This window comes from Borostomias antarcticus (genome assembly GCF_949987555.1).
Source record: "Borostomias antarcticus genome assembly, chromosome: 33".
NCBI lineage: Eukaryota > Metazoa > Chordata > Actinopteri > Stomiiformes > Stomiidae > Borostomias > Borostomias antarcticus.
In genome coordinates this window covers 3,316,275-3,334,295 of record NC_140266.1, presented here as the reverse complement: position 1 = coordinate 3,334,295, position 18,021 = coordinate 3,316,275, and the positions used below count along the sequence as shown (strand labels likewise).

General features: G+C 43.8%; 4 protein-coding genes across 4 annotated transcripts; 1 reads left to right on the top strand and 3 right to left on the bottom strand.

The window, feature by feature from the left end:
- Window positions 1-721: 721 nt before the first annotated feature.
- zmynd10 (zinc finger, MYND-type containing 10) lies at window positions 722-5,679 on the bottom strand (the record flags this gene model as incomplete). Its single annotated transcript, XM_084460647.1, has 12 exons — window positions 722-837; window positions 1,026-1,151; window positions 1,313-1,434; window positions 1,559-1,684; window positions 2,210-2,382; window positions 3,217-3,311; window positions 3,456-3,544; window positions 4,073-4,225; window positions 4,645-4,698; window positions 4,838-4,954; window positions 5,123-5,231; window positions 5,591-5,679. 12 exons carry the CDS (start codon window positions 5,677-5,679, stop codon window positions 741-743), a joined length of 1,350 nt encoding a protein of 449 aa, XP_084316773.1. The 3' UTR covers window positions 722-740.
- A 1,015-nt stretch (window positions 5,680-6,694) lies between these two features.
- On the bottom strand, window positions 6,695-10,757 carry nprl2 (NPR2 like, GATOR1 complex subunit). The gene is made up of 11 exons (XM_084460766.1): window positions 10,539-10,757; window positions 10,203-10,294; window positions 9,902-10,070; window positions 9,707-9,815; window positions 9,480-9,616; window positions 9,145-9,242; window positions 9,026-9,062; window positions 8,823-8,916; window positions 8,620-8,737; window positions 8,039-8,181; window positions 6,695-6,833 (listed from the first exon to the last, which is right to left on the bottom strand). Exons 1-11 carry the CDS (start codon window positions 10,614-10,616, stop codon window positions 6,766-6,768), a joined length of 1,143 nt encoding a protein of 380 aa, XP_084316892.1. The 5' UTR covers window positions 10,617-10,757; the 3' UTR covers window positions 6,695-6,765.
- Window positions 10,758-11,566: 809 nt separating this feature from the next.
- Window positions 11,567-15,081, top strand: hemk1 (HemK methyltransferase family member 1; the record flags this gene model as incomplete). The annotated part of the gene is made up of 11 exons (XM_084460719.1): window positions 11,567-11,632; window positions 11,770-11,943; window positions 12,052-12,143; window positions 12,233-12,326; window positions 12,449-12,586; window positions 12,676-12,740; window positions 12,978-13,027; window positions 13,145-13,250; window positions 13,494-13,589; window positions 13,801-13,911; window positions 15,036-15,081. The coding sequence occupies 11 exons, from the start codon at window positions 11,567-11,569 to the stop codon at window positions 15,079-15,081; spliced, it is 1,038 nt and encodes a 345-aa protein (XP_084316845.1).
- Window positions 15,082-15,688: 607 nt separating this feature from the next.
- LOC311327680 (cytokine-inducible SH2-containing protein-like) lies at window positions 15,689-17,817 on the bottom strand. Its single transcript, XM_084460765.1, has 3 exons — window positions 17,537-17,817; window positions 16,913-17,061; window positions 15,689-16,713 (listed from the first exon to the last, which is right to left on the bottom strand). Exons 1-3 carry the CDS (start codon window positions 17,554-17,556, stop codon window positions 16,217-16,219), a joined length of 666 nt encoding a protein of 221 aa, XP_084316891.1. The 5' UTR covers window positions 17,557-17,817; the 3' UTR covers window positions 15,689-16,216.
- Between the last annotated feature and the right edge of the window lie 204 nt (window positions 17,818-18,021).

Genomic DNA, 18,021 nt, shown 5'->3' with positions numbered 1-18,021 from the left:
GGGCTCCATCCCCACAGTGTCAGATCTGAGATCAAGGAATTAAACCCCATTTAAGGAATGTAAACCCCATTTAATAGCTAAGGTATCCACACAAAAAAAAAGTACTTCAACACACATACTTAAAACAAGAAACAGTGAATGTTTGCATTCATGTGCAATCAAAAGTAACACATATATATTAGTCCAAAGCCATATCTAACTTTACAAGGTCAGCAAGGAAGTCCTGTTAATAATCAAAACTCCATATAAGAGGCCTGTCCCAAAAAGCATGTGTAGGTGCAGATCCGTCCACTGACTTGTCAGCTGCCTCGTCTCTTCTCCTGCTCAGTGGTCTGTCCGGTCATGGGCGATTTTATAGGGGGGGCAGCCCAACTCTGCTCAAATTCAAAAAATAATAATAAAAAAAACTTTTAATTTTTTACCTTAAAAAAATATATAAAAAAAATATTAAAAAAATAATCCACCAATGGCACAACTCGTCCGTCGACCTCAACTATTTCCGGTTTGATCTGTTACCGCAAAAAAATTAGATCTGACTGTACTGCTCAGTGCTCAACAAGCTACAACCAGCCAACCTGCTCACAAGAGCTATAAAAACAATTGACCACTTCTTCATAAAAAAAAAGAAAATAAAACTGACAATGCTAATGAAGAAGCTACCACTCGAAATGACACCGCAGCAAGTGAAATCGAATGCAGAAGTGCAATCGAATGCAGAAGTGCTCAGTAATATCTCCCCCTCACTGTTTGATGTTCAAGTCCTGGAGCTTCTTTGTGGCTTCAGCCATCAGCTGACAGGCTGCCTTGTGTTTGGGCCAGTGCTTCACCTGACACTCTCTGGAAGAGGAAATACGTTTTCAGAACGTCATAAGCAGAACCTTATGGTAACTAACAAACAAACAAACATGTCTCACTTCCTCTGTTAATGAGCATTTTCAATATGATATTATCTGTTGTCGTTTCCCCTGTGCTAGCATGCAAGCGTCACATATACTGTAGATCTACACTGTAACTGTTGGTTATACCTGTGGCAGTACCATTCTCCCTGGCAGCGCGAACACCTCTTCACTGCCTCCTTCCCACAGGCTCCACACTTGGGCTTCTCTGGGATCAAACTCTCCATCACGTCCAGGTTATACGTCTGGGCCAACCTACAGATTGGACCCATTTTCAAATTTGATGTGCAGAACTTGACTGATAAAGATACATTGAAATATTTATTTCGATTCTCTAATCTAACGTGCCCTCTGCCCTGTCCTTTCCCTTCCTCTAAATCAAGTTTGGCATGACATGATGGTAGTCGAGTTCGTACCTTTGTGCTTGCTGTCTCAGGTCACTCTCAGAGGGGTTGAATGTTTCCTTCACCTGGTACTTGGCAATGGCTTTCCACTTCCCAGAATTGGCACGCATAATGCTGTTCCACATCTCAGGAATCTACACATACATGAAGGAATACAGGCAGCTATTTTTACTCGGGTCTCACAGCGAGAGTGTGTGTGAGTTTCATATAGAACCTCATCGGGGTGTGTGTGTGTGTGTGTGTGTGTATTCTCTTCACCTGTTCCAGAATGAGGTCTTTTTTCGGAGGAGCAGGGTCTGTAACAGACAGATGTCCGAGGAATCGCTGCAGCTCCACCAAGTTGGGCAGCTGGTCGATCAAAACCTCCGTTAAGAAACCTCGAAGCTACAGAAGGAGCATATTGGAAGACTTTCTTGGATTTGAATTTGCGATAGCATCAGGTTTACATGTTACAATTATTCAGCTGGCACTGGGGTAATGCGTTCATTGTTATAATATGCTATAATAGGTTCATTGCATTGCTATAACGGGCTAATGCACAAGAAACCTGCTACACATTTCTCATAGTTACAGAGAATCCCGGAAATATTACTGGGAGGAAACCCCCACCATCAAAACCCATCCTGGATACCTCGTCCGTCTTCTAATCAGTGAGATGAGATAAGATGTTGGAGGACAATGATCGGGCACTGCACGTGCTTCCTGAGCAAAGTTAAAAAGGCTAGCTTTGGGGGCTAGCAGGATGTGAAAACAGTAGCTTGCCACTCGCCAGTGTGATGGCTGTTGCGCACTGACTTGTGCAGTATCAATCAGATGTCATCTCATTCTATACAACCAGAGAGCAAGAGCCATTGAAACCTATGGGAGTTAATGAGGGGTTCTGCAAACTGCCAGCACTAGCTAATATACCTTCAGGAGCTGGTTCTTGTTGAAGCTGTTAAAGTCATACTTCCTCTGACAGTCTTCCTTCAACAGCAGGTTGTACAGGGCAAGCCAGACCTGGCCGTCCAGCTTCGTCATCCTCAGACGGTCCTCAGATGGGATCTTCTGCCATTGACCGTCTATGTACTTTTCAACCCCGCCTGGGAGTAGAGAAAGTACAGGGAATATTAAAGTAGGATCAACTAAGCCCATTGCGGCATGGAAAATAAAAAACTAAGGCAGCTCTTCGAGTTTTTTCTTGGTGTTATGACTCCCTGCTAAAGAGCACCTTCTTGGTTCACCTGCCTCAACCCACTTGTCTGCTGTTTTGTTAGTAAGCCCATTGTGGTACAAAAGTTCTCTGTGAGGGTAATTTTATTTTGTATGAGAACAGGTGTCAACCACCCCAAGTTCTCCCACACAACTTCCCTTCTCCGTTCCCTACACTGGCTCCCTGTAGCGGCTCGCATCCAGTTTAAAACTCTGGCGCTAGCCTACAGGGCAATGAAAGGAACAGCCCCCTCCTACCTCAAGGCCATGGTCAAACCCTACACCCCCTCCCGACCGCTACGCCCTGCTACCTCGGGGCGACTGGTTGCCCCATCACTCCGAGGCCCCTGCGGTCGATCGACACGGTCACGGCTCTTCTCTGTCCTGGCCCCGCAATGGTGGAACGAACTGCCCACTGACGTCAGGACAGCAGAGGCACTGCCCATCATTTGTCGCAGGCTCAAAACTCATCTCTTCAAGACGTACTACAACGATCCACCCTCTTAAGCACCTATTGTATTTTAGATTGCTATTTTTGCACTTTGCCTTCAGCACTAGATTATACTCTTAGTCACTTGTTTTAGAAAGGAGATGCACTTGTGAGTTCTGGCAAGTAGTAGTACATCGGCTTTTCCTATGTTAAATGCTATTATTGTTAGTCTCTTTGGATAAAAGCGTCTGCTAAATGACTGTAATGTAATGTAAAGGTGTTCTGTAAGGCAGACCTGCAGAGTAGCGACTCCAGGGGCTGTGCTCAACCAGCTGTACCAGAAGACAGGGCAGATTGTGGGTGCACAGCATCCTGTTGATCACGCTTATGCTGCAAGACAGAAAAATCACAGGCAATTTGCAAAAACAGCAGGTGGAATTCAGGGCGTAGAGGTAGATCATACATTCTGCTGAGAGAAGACATTGTCACATTCACAAGTTCAACCTACAGTACACAGCCCAGTGAGACCCATACCTGTCGGCATGCTCAGTGATGTAGCGCAATACAGACAGACCCTTGAGGGAGATTTCAAACTCCAGCGCTGTATTCTGCCCCTGCAGCTCCTGTGTTGGACAAAGCACAAAGGAACAATAACAATCCCCCACCTTCAACTATAGAAACGTGTTGATTATTCTAATTAACTTCCCAGTTTAGCTTTTTTTTGGGGGGGGGGGCATCACCTAGGGTAACTGCAGGTGTGATTTTGGACTTTATTTCTCAGTGATCACTTTGAAACCAAACAGTGTCGCTCGAGTGATGTCAGCGAATGGACAGCATCTGGGCCTATCCTCTTTTTTAGTTTTTTAGCTCCGCCTATCATCTCTGGCGGATCAAGCACTTAACATAAAACGTGTCAACAGAAACACCAGGTTCTCAGAACTGCAAATGGAAAGGCTTTCATGAATGGGGGGTAGCCTGAATTATTGTGTTACCTTGTATATATAAATATATATATATATATATATATGAAAAAGTTTGAGATTGTCACTTTAAACTGAGAATAAAATAAATATGAACATAAGAGTTTTTAATGATAATTTTTACCAAAATGGTCTCAGAACAGGAATTCAGAAGAGCATGCATCCATTCACCTGTATAGAGGATGTGTCTGTGCTCTCTGTCTGACTGAGCCTGTCTCGGGGTGGGCTCTCGTTCCTGGACGTTCTGCCGGCCAGTAGGGTCAGTTTGCGGTGACAGTAATCCACCAGGTCAAAGACGGAGTCCTCTGCTGCTTCACAGGAATCCTGTTACCACAGAAATGCACACCAACTCCTCTCTCAGAGACGAGTTTGACACCTTATTCACAGTCAATCAAGAGTCATCATTACAAGACAACATTTAAAATTGGATATGTCTCTTCACTATGATTCTGAACAGTAAAGTTTGTCAGATCTGAAACAATAGAGCCTGAAATTTGCTGGAGAAAAATTTAATCAGAGCAAAATCAAAGCAAAGTTTACCATAATACTGTGCTCTGGACGTATAATAGTTATCTCCTTTAATATGATTTCAGCATTTCCCTTGAGAGACTGTTAAGCACTTAAGTATTATTACGTAAACAATGCAAAAATGACTGATATTTCTTACTTAAAGGGAAGTATTTTCCCCTCAGATTATTACGTTATCTTTTGCTTTGATCTGACACACTGATGTTCTTGCTCACCTTATGAAACATGACCGTTTCCAGAAGATTTATGATTGTGGCCTCATGGTGTATCTAACAACGACAGGAGAGAGCACAAGTAAAGATAAGTCAATTCTGGACAGTTTAGGTTCGAACAAGATGAGCAGTGCAAATGAGTCTGTAGGATATCAGCAGCAGGCTTTAACAAATCTAGCCCTTTACTACAACTCACCACCATGTACAGAGGAAATGTGCTCTTAGGGTTGAAGTCCTGTAGCTGACAAAGAATAGGAAATACTTTCTGCTTCCAAAGCTCCACCAGAATCATCTCATGGATGAGAATGGGAACCTACATGGTAAAAAGATAGGAGAATGAATTCTACAAGCCCCAAGTCACCCAGACATATTAATGTGCTTGGTTGGGTGGTATATTATTTTTATATATATATATATATATATATATATATATATATATATATATATATATATATATATCCTGTAAGTGACTAGGCCTTACCTTTCCATGTGACACAAGGAGCTCCTTGATGAACTCGTCCTGTATAGCCGAGGCATTAAGTATAGCCTGCATGTTGAGCTTCTCTATATATTCATGCTGTTTAAACCACCTGTTAATGAAGTTCATTGCCTGTTAATTCTGTTTTTGGGCAATCCTGAGTAATTAAAACAACAGTCGGCAACATATCTAGACATCTATCAACATGTTAGGACCATTGCTTCTGCTGTCAACAGACAATATTGTGTCCTACGCATTCTAGCTCTAATACTTAGTTTTGTTTTCAAAACGAATGTCAGAGATTGTTACATTAGCCTACTTAGTAGACGGATGCCAGGGACTACTTTGGTGCATTTGTTTTCATAGTAACTTGGACTAGGCCTGCAGGTATACGTTGATCAAAACAAATCTGAACATAATCCTAATGTTAGATTTATGCTTTAACCTTAGCGTAGCTTCAACTCAACTTACCTGTTAGAGCCGATCTCCATGATAGAGAACGTTTCTAGGCTGTGAACATATCCCTCCGCCTCCACATACGAAACAACCGACGATTCCATATCCGCCGAGTTATACCGCCGTTTACACAATGTTTATATTTAGCAAGTTAGCTAGTATAGCAGTAGAGTTAGCTAGTATAGCAGTAGAGTTAGCTAGTATAGCAGTAGTTACCGAGTTGATACTGAGTTACTCTCATTCATAATATGATCAAATGGTTGTCATAGTAACAGTACACAGACTTGTGCTTTTTGTAAACAGAGGGGGGCAGGAGGGGGGCAGGAGGGGGGCAGGAGGGGGGCAGGAGGGGGGCAGGAGGGGGGCAGGAGGCCCCAGTGCCCCACCTGGGGCCTCATTTATCATTGTGGATACACCCTTTTTCATTTACACCTGATTTTTGTACTTGCTTTTCTCCGCAAATAATGTGATGTATCATGCCAAAACTCAATGGGAAATATTGTGAGATATATACACAATATTTACCATTGAGTGTTGTCATGATACATCACATTATTTGCGTAGAAAAGCAAGTGCAAAAATCAGGTGTAAATGAAAAAGGGTGTATCCACAATGATAAATGAGGCCCCTGGGATCACCAGTGAGGACAAAGCATTGAGGACTGGAAAGGGTGCTCAGAGAGCACAGTCCTCCGTCCTTGAATGCATGGTGTCAGTGTAACCAAGTCGAATTTGGTAAACTCAGTATGAATAATGTCTTGTGCGACTGAAGAGGTAGCTGTTCGGTGGAGTAACTGGTAGCTGAGATTATGAGAGCTGGTCATGTGTGTTTGTAAATCAGAGGACCCGGGTTTGATCCAAGTGTGGGGAAATTGTGGGAGGAAGCGATATTGATATTGTTTTGCCGAAGTTTCATGAAAATCGATCAAGTAGGTTTTGCGTATCCTACAAACAAACAGACAAACAAACAAACACGGAAAACATTACTGCGCCGTCGCTGGGGCGGAGGTAAATATGGTGACAGACACTTTTTCACTTGTATTCACATATTTTCATACAGATAATATTCACTCAACAAAAGCATCACATTTCTCACGATTTTATTTTTCTCTTTTTCAGTTACATATTTACAAATGTCACCAGGATGGTGTAATAAAACCAAAAGTACAGGATATAGCGTCACTTTTTGCATCACTTCCAGCAAACAATGATGTTAGGGTCATTCTCCAACCGCTCATCAAGCTCTTTGTAGCTCATTCCTGGAAAGACAGGACAAGAAAATGGGCCTCATTCACAAATTAATTCATTAATTAATTAATTTCTTAAGAAGCATTTCTTTCCTGTTTTATGTATACCGGTATGTAGGGCTATATACTATATCATTATATTATAGTTCTTGTGTTGTAATTTTAATTTTAACTTTAATGTAGCTCTTACAATTCCTCATATTTGTACCTGATTTATGTTTATTTGTACCTGCTGTTGTGTTTTTGTTTTTTTAAATGTGTTTCCATTTCTCTTGTTATTTGTTGAGTTATCCGTGAATACCGATATGTAAAATGCATGGTTCTGCCTTTTTGGAAATAATAAAAAACATAATTGGGGAAAAAAGAAACATTTCTTCTTAAACTCCATTTCCTAGAAGATTGTGGCCCTTTCCCCAGATACAGTGTTCACTGAACGAGTAGGCTAATATCCTCCCATGCATCTTACTGACTACTAAATATGATAGGTGGAATCCGGTGCTCCACTGTTTTTAGATTTTCGTTTGGGTGATTATTCGAACAAAGCTTCGTACGTCACACAAGCACCCGACTCCGTGTCAACCCCGTATTGAACAAGACACCACAAATGATGGTGGGCTCATTTGTAATTTGCCCAAAATTCCTCAAGGACTTGACTTGTCAATCAGGCGATGCAGCCGCAATACCATGAATTGACCAGCAGATGTCAGTATGGAGCTGCTGTATCGACTGCATTGACAGAGGGACACTTGTTAGAGGGACATTTTGTTCTACACAATTGTGACCAATGTGGCAATGCGTAGCAAAGCTTCGTTTCCCCCATCACTACTCAAAAGTTGGCAAATCGAGGGCATGGATGTATTCATTCGGTATTCATACTGAGAAGTGACATCTGTGCACAACCCTTTAGTCGCATGTCCTTATACAAGACTGGTGGAGAATTTACCTAGTATGCTAATTTGGGTCCATGCCCATTCAGTTTCCAAGACAATGGGATTCATTATTATGAGAAGGCAGGTGAGAACTCATCCAGCGGTTTACCAACACATTGTGAATCAGACGGGAGCTTTCTTTAGAAATGTTCTTAGGTAGAAATTTAAGAATGGAACTTAGGAAGATAGTCGTGAATGAGGCCCAATGTCATGAGAGACCTTGGAGGACAGATTTCTTCATTCACAAACACACTCCCTACAGCAGTCCATAGGCACCTTCAGACGTACCTGTTTTGCAGCAGATTTCGTCATAGCTGTGGCAGCCAGTGTACAGGCGAGGCGGGCGGCTCCTCTCGTCGCGGAGCAGCTTCACCGGGTACTTCTGTAAACGCCGGATGAGGGCCTTCATCAGCCCAAACTGAATCAGCCTCCTGTGGAGAATCGCATCACATCAGCTACCCTGGAATACTTCTCATTATACAACGGCTAGTTCTGGTTCTTGATTCTGATTGGCTGGAAGCCGTGTTAAAATACTTTGTAACACACACCTGGGACCGCATATCATTCCATTTTCAGTATTAATGCGCCTCCCATTTGATCCAATGCATTGTAGTTGTTGTTGTTGCTTGGCAACCCTTTTGTTAGGGGAACTATTTTGCTCGGCGGAATTGAGGGAATGATGCTTCGTTTTGAATAAATGTTGATATTTTACATTGCTGTGTGTTTATTTTACACTAATACCTGTAGTAACCGTTGTGTGTTATAGTGATTTTATAACAGCTAGGGGGCATTGTTAGGCACACGGCCTCGAGTGGTTTATTGCTTAATTATGCACTGGATAACAAGTGTCTATAGAACCGTCGGCTCACCTCTCATCTACCCTCTGCAGCTGCTGTGAGTAACGAGAACACAGATCCCGAACAGTAGTCCCTGGGGTGAGTCCGCAGTAGAGCTGGAACACGTCCCTCAGACACGCTCTCTTCTGACCTGACATTCAAACAAACACATTCAGAGACGCCGTCGCCGAAAAGACTCTTTCTCTTCGCTGACTCAGCACCCCGAAGCCATTTACCTTGCTTAGTCACATAGCTCAGACACTCCTCCTGAATGGCCTTGTCATCAATGAGGCTTTGGACTTTTGGGGTTGTACAGTACACATTGGAGTACTGGAAGAAAAAACTCTGTCAGAATCGTCACACGCACAGACAGACCGACAGACTTAGTTAGTGGAGTAGAAGTAAATAGAGGTGGTAAAGTCAGGGTGCGTTTGTATACCTGGAAGATGGACACCAGGGTCACAACACCGTAATACCTGTGGGAAAGACTAAGAGTCTGAGAACATTCTTCTTGGGGTCACAGGGAAGTATTCAATTCACCGTTACCGATGTACTTACAATAGATTCTGCACAGCGATGCGGACAAGATTGAGTTCTACATCTGCCTCGGCAGAGATTTTCTGGATATGCCTAAAGCCATCAATATAGGCCAGGATCTGCAAGAGAATATAACAAATAAACAGTTTATATCAATGCTGTGCTCTGTCACAGGTGCATGGTCAGTAAGATAGATGTGCTCAAGACAAACGACTATTTATACAGTGCTGAATTCAGTTCTTTGTTCCAATCTAAAGCCGACCACTGTCTAACTGTATTGTTGTGGGCATTTCAATATTTAGTGTGACTGCTGAGCGAGTTTAGTAGATGGAATAGAGTGTATCAGCTGAGGCTACCTGCTGAGTGGTGAGATCCCATTGGGATTTGATGAAGTAGTCCTTGCATTGAGTGAATACTGGCACGTCATACTCCTGCACGATGAGGGGGTCACTGCGCTGCTCGATCAGCTTCAGGTGGATGGTGTTGGACTCATCTGAATCAGAAACAAGGGCGGGTGAGGGATTTGACATTTGACATCTATTTACACATTGTCGCATCTATCTATGTAAACACAAACACATACCAATGGGTAAGGTGCAGGCTCCAGTGGCGTTGAGTTCCTCTAGCAAGGTTGACATTATGGGGAGAAGCTTCTGTTTACTCTCTTCGTTTGATATGAATCCACTCTCCAGCTACAAGACAGAAGATATGTCGATTCATAGCCTGCCTGTAAGCACTCCAGACCTTGCCTTGAACATCAACACCACTACTAATTTACCTCCAGAGTCGTGAGGTATCCAGACAGCTTCTTGACGATTGGTTCAAGGGCACAGGTCTTGGTTTGTGCATCACACACCAGGCCGAGGTTGAAAAGCAGCGCGTTGCGACTGTACTTCTTGTGCTCGATGCACACCGGACACCCAATTAACTTCTTTCCCATGGCCGTTCTACATATAGAGAGTTGCCAGAGGGAAGCACAACAGTGAACAGGTGGTTAAGTGTAGAACAGGTATATTATTAAGCATATAGTAAGGTCAACCTATGCCAAGAAAAACTGAACTTTATTGTGGGCTACATACACAGTTATGAGTTTGTTCTGCAGTTCTGGTTTGGTAATGATGTAAACTTGCACTGTATCAAAGAGCTCACGTGAGATGTACTCCTCTGGAACCTGGGTGACAAATAGATGACACAGTATACAATGAATCAGACAAACAGATGACACAGTAGACAATGAATCAGACAAACAGATGACACAGTATACAGTGAATCAGACAAACAGATGACACAGTATACAATGAATCAGACAAACAGATGACACAGTATACAATGAATCAGACAGAGGACAAGGTAGCAGAATGGGCAGAGAGGATAATACAGTCTACTGCATGTGTCTGAATGTATGGTGCACATACCTGATATGTAATTTTTGGACCCAAAGTGGGATGAAACTCACTGAAAAAGATGCACTCAATTCTACTGGTCCTTCTCATGATCTCAGGATGCTGTGACAGGACAGCAAACCTGCTTAAAAATCATACAACCTGTGTGGTCACGTTATCTATATACACTCATTTAGAGATACCCTTTGTTTGTTAGTTAGTGATAACGTCCCCAACCAAGTTAAGTTAGCAAGCTAGCTAGTTGAGGCTAGCCAGCTCAATGACAGCAAATAGCTCCACAACGAAGTTATATGAAGTCCTGTTTGGACTAAATTACATTAACTTCCTACTAGGTACCTAACTATCAGATGCGAGCTCAATAATCGTGTAGGTATTTGCATGGAGTATTAAACTAGGTTGATGCTAGCGAGCTAGCATGCTAGCAGTCAGGCGCTGGATCATAATATGAGCTTGTTCTGCAACACCCTACAACGATGCGCTGCGCACAGTCATGTTCCAGTCAGAGCAAGGGGTCAGAGTAGGAGCGACCAGGCCAGATTATGCGTGGGTTATACTGTCATATTTAACAGCTTTTGGATGGCTCTGATGACCAGTATAGGTGCATAGAATATACGTGTTTCTGCATTGACAAACGTGACGAAATTCACAAACAGTATCATAATGGACTTTTATTTTGAAAACGTAAGATTGGCGTAATGACACCGGACAAGCAGGAAACTCCGCTGTCTTTCCTCACACAATCAGGCTAGTTTGGTAGCTTCGGTCCATAAAACTATTATGGATGTACCTACCTAGCCCCAGCCCTAATTTACGTCCATGAGGTAGAGAGGCGGACACCAAACCTTTATGAAGCTAACACCTTAGAAGAGACGCCCAGGCAGGTTGATGTTTGCTCGTCCCTTTGTGCAACTGATGACATGTCACGTGGTAGGGTGTTCACACATATCATTTTGCTTTCACTCTAGAGTAAATGAAATGTGTCCATCACTTAGAGAATTGCATGAGAAAAACAATGATCCAAACCTCATGGTTCTATCATGATGTGGATAAGAAGATCATTCAATGAAGTGTGCAGACGCTTTGACTACCAAAGGAGCAGGCTAAAGGTAAAGAAATCCCCAAAGCCTATGGGTTTTCTAGAGTTAAGCCAAAGGAAAATACCAACAAATAATACAAAAGCATCCACACACCCTTATTATTTTATTCACCCTAATCTCTCTTAAATCTCTTGTTATCTCTTCAGGGCCTGTGTACATCTCTAACAGGACATACGGCCCCTGCCTTACCAACAACAGCCAACAGGCTCACTGTGCACCAAGCTGTGGCCTTATGGACGAAGCACTTTGAACAGAGAGGTGTGTCAGAGCCTCACCACTCGAGCCAGTACATCATTGCACATCTGCTTGGTGCTAAATCTGTGAGTGCGCTGTTTACTCATGTACATAATGCATCGGTTTCACGCGCCACTGTTAATTTGTGGAAGCACCTTGTGAGGCCATCTCTCCCCCTTCCTCTCTTATCACAGCTAGAGAGCCTTGGGCAGGACAGGCTGACTGAGTTCCTGACACAGAAACAAACACGGCAGATATGGGATCTATGCAGCAAACGGCTTACCAGGTGGCTTTTGAATATCACTCTTTATGCACAGGCTTGTGACAAATGTTTGTGCGTCATGATAGTATTCTAAATCATGCACTTTGGTTCAGAATGCCAGTCCAGTATGTGATTGGAGAATGGGACTTTCGAGATCTGACACTGAAAATGCGGCCCCCTGTCTTCATCCCCCGACCTGAAACTGAGGTGAGGAAGAGAGTAGCCAATGATCGATTTCAGGTCATGACTGAATGGAATGCATTATAAGGTATCATAATCCCATCACCCACAGGCCAGGTGTGCTTTATGACTACTGTTTGTCTTTGCAGGAGCTGGTTAGTCTAGTGCTTGCAGATCTCCAGATGAGGGAGGGGGCTCAAGTAAATGGAGAGGCTGATTATAGGTGCCTGGAAGTGGGCTGTGGTTCTGGCGCCATCTCCCTCAGTCTGCTGAAGAGCGTTCCACAGGTTATTTTTCCATTGTCGCCCGTTTGGTTTTGTAATTATTATTCCGGAAGTTCACCTAATACTGACATTTTAATCCCCCCCCCCCTCAGCTAAGAGCAACTGCTTTGGATCAAAGCCAGGATGCAGTAGATTTGACAAGAGAAAACTCACACAGGTAATAGTGGACACATCCCCAACCCTTCCTTTTTGCACCACCCGTCTTAGAAACATTTCCACAATTTAATAGAACCTACTACATACTATACTACTTAGTATACACTTACATAAAGTGCATTGCTTAAAACTGTCAGAGGGAATTACTTATTGTTAAGGTTATGGTCAAATCAGAATCAAAATAGAATTTATATGTATTTTGCTATTTACTTATCTCTAGCTTGGCTTTATGTTACAGTTTGGGGCTCTGCAGTAGACTTGAGGTTCATCTAATGGATGTGATAAAAGGTAAGGTAAATCAGAAAAATGAGGAAATGAATATTCATAGAATGTAATGTCATTATTAAGTGGTTGCATGGGGGTACACTGCTATTGTTAACTTATAGAGAGTGATTACTGTTACAGATTCAGATGCGATAGTCAGCATTTGCAGCCCTGTCTCAACGTTGGTCAGTAATCCACCGTACCTGTTCTCAGAGGACATGACGTCACTTGAACCAGAAATCCTCAGGTAAACGTCACACAGACGCACACTTCAATCAATCAATCAATCAATCAATCAAAGCTTTATTTGTATAGCGCATTTCATACCCAGAGGCAACACAATGCGCTTTACAGAGAACAAGGGAGGTGGGCATACGACCCACTCTCTACATATTCCAGAGGGAAGCAAAAAAACAGTAATCACCCGGGGGCCAGACTTGTTCTCGTAGTGTGAATGGAGATGGCTGAACCTGGCGCTCTCCGCCCTCAGGTTCGAGGACCATGTGGCTCTGGATGGGGGAGAAGATGGGATGCAGGTGATCAGACACATTTTGGCTCTGGCTCCTAAGATATTAGCAAACAATGGGTAAGGGGCTGTCTTTATGAGTGGGTTCGCTCTCAAGGTTACATGTGACATGCGTGAGATTTGTATAATGACAACATTTTGCAAGTTGTACATCTGCGTGTAACTGTAGACATCTATACGATCACAGAACATAAACCAATGAGGCTCACAAATTCGAAATTCAAATCAATTTAAAATCATACGGTTAGCCTAATATTTTTCTGTCTTTTAGTCGCCTATACTTGGAGGTGGACCCACGGCATCCCCCGGTCATCCAGCACTGGGTAGAGGAGAATGTAGAGGGGTTACACTATGTGAATACACAACTAGACATTACCAACAGGTCAGTAAAAAGCTGCTCTCTCTAGCTCATCGCTAGCCTGCTTCCTTCCCCCACCACGCAGTCTGGCCCATACTTTTTTCTCTTTGTCGCCATGGTCGGCAAATGTTTGAATGCAACTAACGTTACATCCAAATAAAAAATAAAAAAGATTTGCAGCATCGCATGGCAACCAGATAAACAATTAGGCCTAATATAGAACAGTCTTCTAATTGAGATCAGCCTTTATTCATCCAAACGTGTAGCCAGACCCGGTGAATAAAAGGGATTATTTGGGACTCGGCTTTTAATTGAAGTTTTACGGTATTACCTCCGCGACAGCGCAGAGCGAGAAGTTATGTTTTTGGTGGCATGTGAGTGTGTTTGTTAGCAGGATCACGCAAAAAATACTGGACCGATTTTCACGAAACTTGGTGGAATGGTGAAGCGTGGTCCAGCTTAGAACCCATTAAATATTGCAGCAGATCTGAAGCACGTGTCGGATTATGCAAAACTACCTGACCAAATTTCATGAAACTCGGTGGAGAGGTGTAGCATCACCACCTTAGAACCCATTACAATTTGGAGCAGATCCGAATCACGGGCCGGATCCACGAATGAAATCAAAACTTAGAACGAAGCCAGCTCCCTGTGTGAGGGTTCTAGAGACACGGGGTTTGGACTTGGGTGTGCGGGGGGAGAGCCAGGAGTGCACCGCATTGCCCCCCACCGGCTGTGACCCAAGGGGGGCGCCACAGAGCCGGCCAAATACAGCCACCCATTCACTTCCTGTCATTTTTACCTCTGCCCCAGCGAATCACGGGGACGGGTCCATGAGCCACCCAAACACGGCCCGGCCGGCCATTCACCTCCATTCATTCATCCAAAAACTACCAGACTGCTTTTCGTGAAACTGGAGGGATGTAGCATAGGCCAATTTAAAACCCATTCAATTTTGGCCACGAAATGCATTCAGGGGCAGAGGTCTGTGCTCTCTGAGCACCATTTCTTGTTAAAAATGCAGGCTTGTTTTTTTTTTGTATTGATTTATCTCTCTTATCTAGTTGGTGTCTGATCCTTGACATAGATGCTGACATGGATGCTCAGCAGAGGAACATTTGTCTAATTGTTGTATTTCTGTTCCTAAGGCCGCGATTCTGCGTTCTCCAGAAAGATGAGAGAAAGAAGCGGTAACACTGGACGGAGAAGGAACAGGGTTGGAACTGAGATGTGGATACTGTTACACTGGCTGCAGGCCAGGTTGCTACAGCTTCAATGGCCCCTCCCCCACCACACACACACACACACACACAAACACACACAAGCACACTGTGTTCAAAGGTATAATTCATCCGTATTTTCAGTACACCTTCTAGATACATCTACATTGGCTGACTTTAATGACAGGGTTGTGTGCAGTCAGTGTGTTGAGTAAGACATAGCGAAAGTACAAGCACTAGGCTGAAGGTAATTACCAGAGCTTTTCTTAGAACCCTCCCTCTCAGAATCCCCCCCCCCCCCCCTCCCCGAAAGCATGCAGTAGTTCTGCGAATCTGCTGATGAATTGCGCTCCACTCTGCCGCTCCGACTCGGATACAGATGACACACACTGTTAAACAAATTCATAGAATCCCCATTATCCAAACTCGAGGGGGCGGGGAAGTTTCAAAGGTTATTGCGGACATAGTAGGCTTTTGCGCAACAAGGAATGTGATAATCTGTCTGCCCTTGCGTTTGTTTTCTGTTGATATACACCACCATTAAGCCTACTAAAACACAAACGGACAATGAGGAGAGGAACGATACTTTAGTAGAATATTTTTAATAGAAAAGAATTGCAGTCTTTAAATGTAAAAAAAATGTCAAATGCTTACTGAAACAAAGATTAAATCAATACAAATAAAGTTCACTCGAAACTGTACATTGTACCTGTACGACGAAAGTACGTGAAAAATAAAACTTTGAATTTGAACTTGAACAATTCACTTTTTAAAATACGTACGTATACTCGCAGCATATGAAGGTGAGGTAGATCTGGACAGACACCCCTCATAGATGAGTATACTCTACAGTACCGAGGCATGTTTTCCAGTCCCATCTCATGCAGGGGTATGTGAGTCCCAATGCCTTTGGAAAAACAAATCCCAAACCAGGCTCTGTTTTTTTCCCCAGGACAAACCCTAACCCAGTCACTTGACTATAGGTCCGACAGTAACTCCATTACTGAGGATCGCAGTGCAGTCATATCCTAGTGCTAGGAAGGAACCCCTCCTGCCAGTTCTCCATGAGGTGAATTGCGATTCCGCCCTGGTGTGGGCCTGAGGCCCCCTCATACCTGGAAGGGATATTCCTGTACGTAGCGCACCAGCGGGCGCGGGAGCGGCAGCAGCGCCGGGCAGCTGGTGTGTCTGTTGATGGTGAGGCGGGTGAGGTGCTGGAGGGTGGGGAAGGCCTGGGGCTTGTGCACGGCCTTCTTCAGCTTCAACAACACCGTGCTTTCCTGAAGCGTCCGCTGGGTGGCTTTGGTAGGGGCCTCCCCCCCCGCCTCGCCCTCCTCCACCCTCCTCCCAGGGCCCATGTAGTGCTGTACCAGGCTGGGCACATCGGGGAAGGAGAGCAGGCTTGGCCGCGCTGGGGAGCTGGAGTCGAGCAGGAAACGGGCGTTGCTGTACTGGATTCGTACGCTGGTGGGGCCCCGGGCAGTCCTGACGGAGAGGGTCAGCATGTACGAGGGGTGGCTACTGTCCCGCACCAGGAACGCCCCCTCCTCCGCCCTCTGTAGAGCAGCGTGGGCCTGAGAAGCACTGATGGACCCCCAGTACCACCCTGTCGAGAGAGATCAAAGGTTAAATCATTCACTCATTCAGGGTAACATAACATTTCCTTCACTTATCCCAGTTAAGCTGAGGTTTCGTTAAGACATGTTTGGCTCATTGAATCGACCCTTTGGGTGAAAACGAATGGCGCTCAGTTTAGTTCATTGATTGGTCAGCTGGTGCCTGCAGCTGGTTTGACGGGGCACTACCTGAGTTGTCCAGGTAGCAGAAGTTCCTGGCGATGACGCAAAAGTCCTTGGTGGGGTCCCACAGTGGCGCTGCGCTGTGAGGACAGTGAGGAGATGTGACCATGTCAATTGAGGCCTCAGTGATTGGACCAGGCAGCAGAGCTCTGGGGCTGTAAATGGAAGAGGAGAACCAGGATAAGCGTTGGAAAATTATGGAAAGAAATAGTTCAGATGAACCCCCTGTTATTCACTATCCTTGAGCCTAATCCTCTAAAAACGACGAACCCTTATCAATGCTATTTAAACTAATTGATTAAATACGGTTCTGGTTATTTTCTTACTAGGTATAATTGAATAAAAATACTATGTTAACGATGAGAATATAATAGTTCGATATTATACGCTTATTGATGAGTAGGCCTATTATTTTCAGTGCATAAGTAGCTCTTTCAGTGACAAATAAGAATATAAGAATACACTATAAGAAATTGACATCACGGCATCACGAATCTCTGTCTGATCTAACAATTACATCGATCCTAAACACAAGTTTACGCGTATAGTCGCGAATTGTTTTATATTATCTTATTTTTTGTGACACTCTTGAACAAGCAGATGCATTGAACAAAAATAATGTCGACTTACCTTTGAACACAAAGAATCATGTTTTAATGTAGGCTACCCCCTGACAGAGGTATATCGGCACAGCAGCAAAAAGAAAACTATATAAAAGTGGAAAAACTATGAGGAGTAGAATAACCTAATTATGTTCAATAGAACGTCCAAACACGCAGAGAGAAAGGCGCTTCACAGTAATTCCTAATACTGTAATAACCCAGAACAGTAGGTTTTAATAAATGTAAAATAAAATATAGCATTCACGCTAGGGGGAATGTTGAGCAGGAGCTCGGTGTGTTCTCTCCAGAATGAAATCCCAATGTGTGAAGGACACAGTGAGGGTTTGGCTTATAAAATTCACCAATTCCAAGAATTCTATTCTGAGAACCGTTCAGTACACCAGCGCCTCTGACGTCACGCAAGCCGCCGCGGATGTGTGTTGTGCTCCGGCCGAAACCCTTCAACTCTCTTCCACATTTATACCTCGAAATTAGCCCGTCGAACCTTAAAAA

Coding starts and splice junctions, on each gene's coding strand:
- LOC311327680 (XM_084460765.1), bottom strand. CDS start 17,556: ATGATTCTTTGTGTTCAAAG. Junction 17,062..17,536: donor ATGATTCTTTGTGTTCAAAG/GTAAGTCGACAT, acceptor TTCCATTTACAG/CCCCAGAGCTCTGCTGCCTG. Junction 16,714..16,912: donor CTGCTACCTGGACAACTCAG/GTAGTGCCCCGT, acceptor CTCTCTCGACAG/GGTGGTACTGGGGGTCCATC.
- nprl2 (XM_084460766.1), bottom strand. CDS start 10,616: ATGAGAAGGACCAGTAGAATTGAGTGCATCTTTTTCAGTGAGTTTCAT. Junction 9,816..9,901: donor GATACCTCACGACTCTGGAG/GTAAATTAGTAG, acceptor TCTGTCTTGTAG/CTGGAGAGTGGATTCATATC. Junction 8,917..9,025: donor CCCTGGTGTCCATCTTCCAG/GTATACAAACGC, acceptor TTTTTCTTCCAG/TACTCCAATGTGTACTGTAC.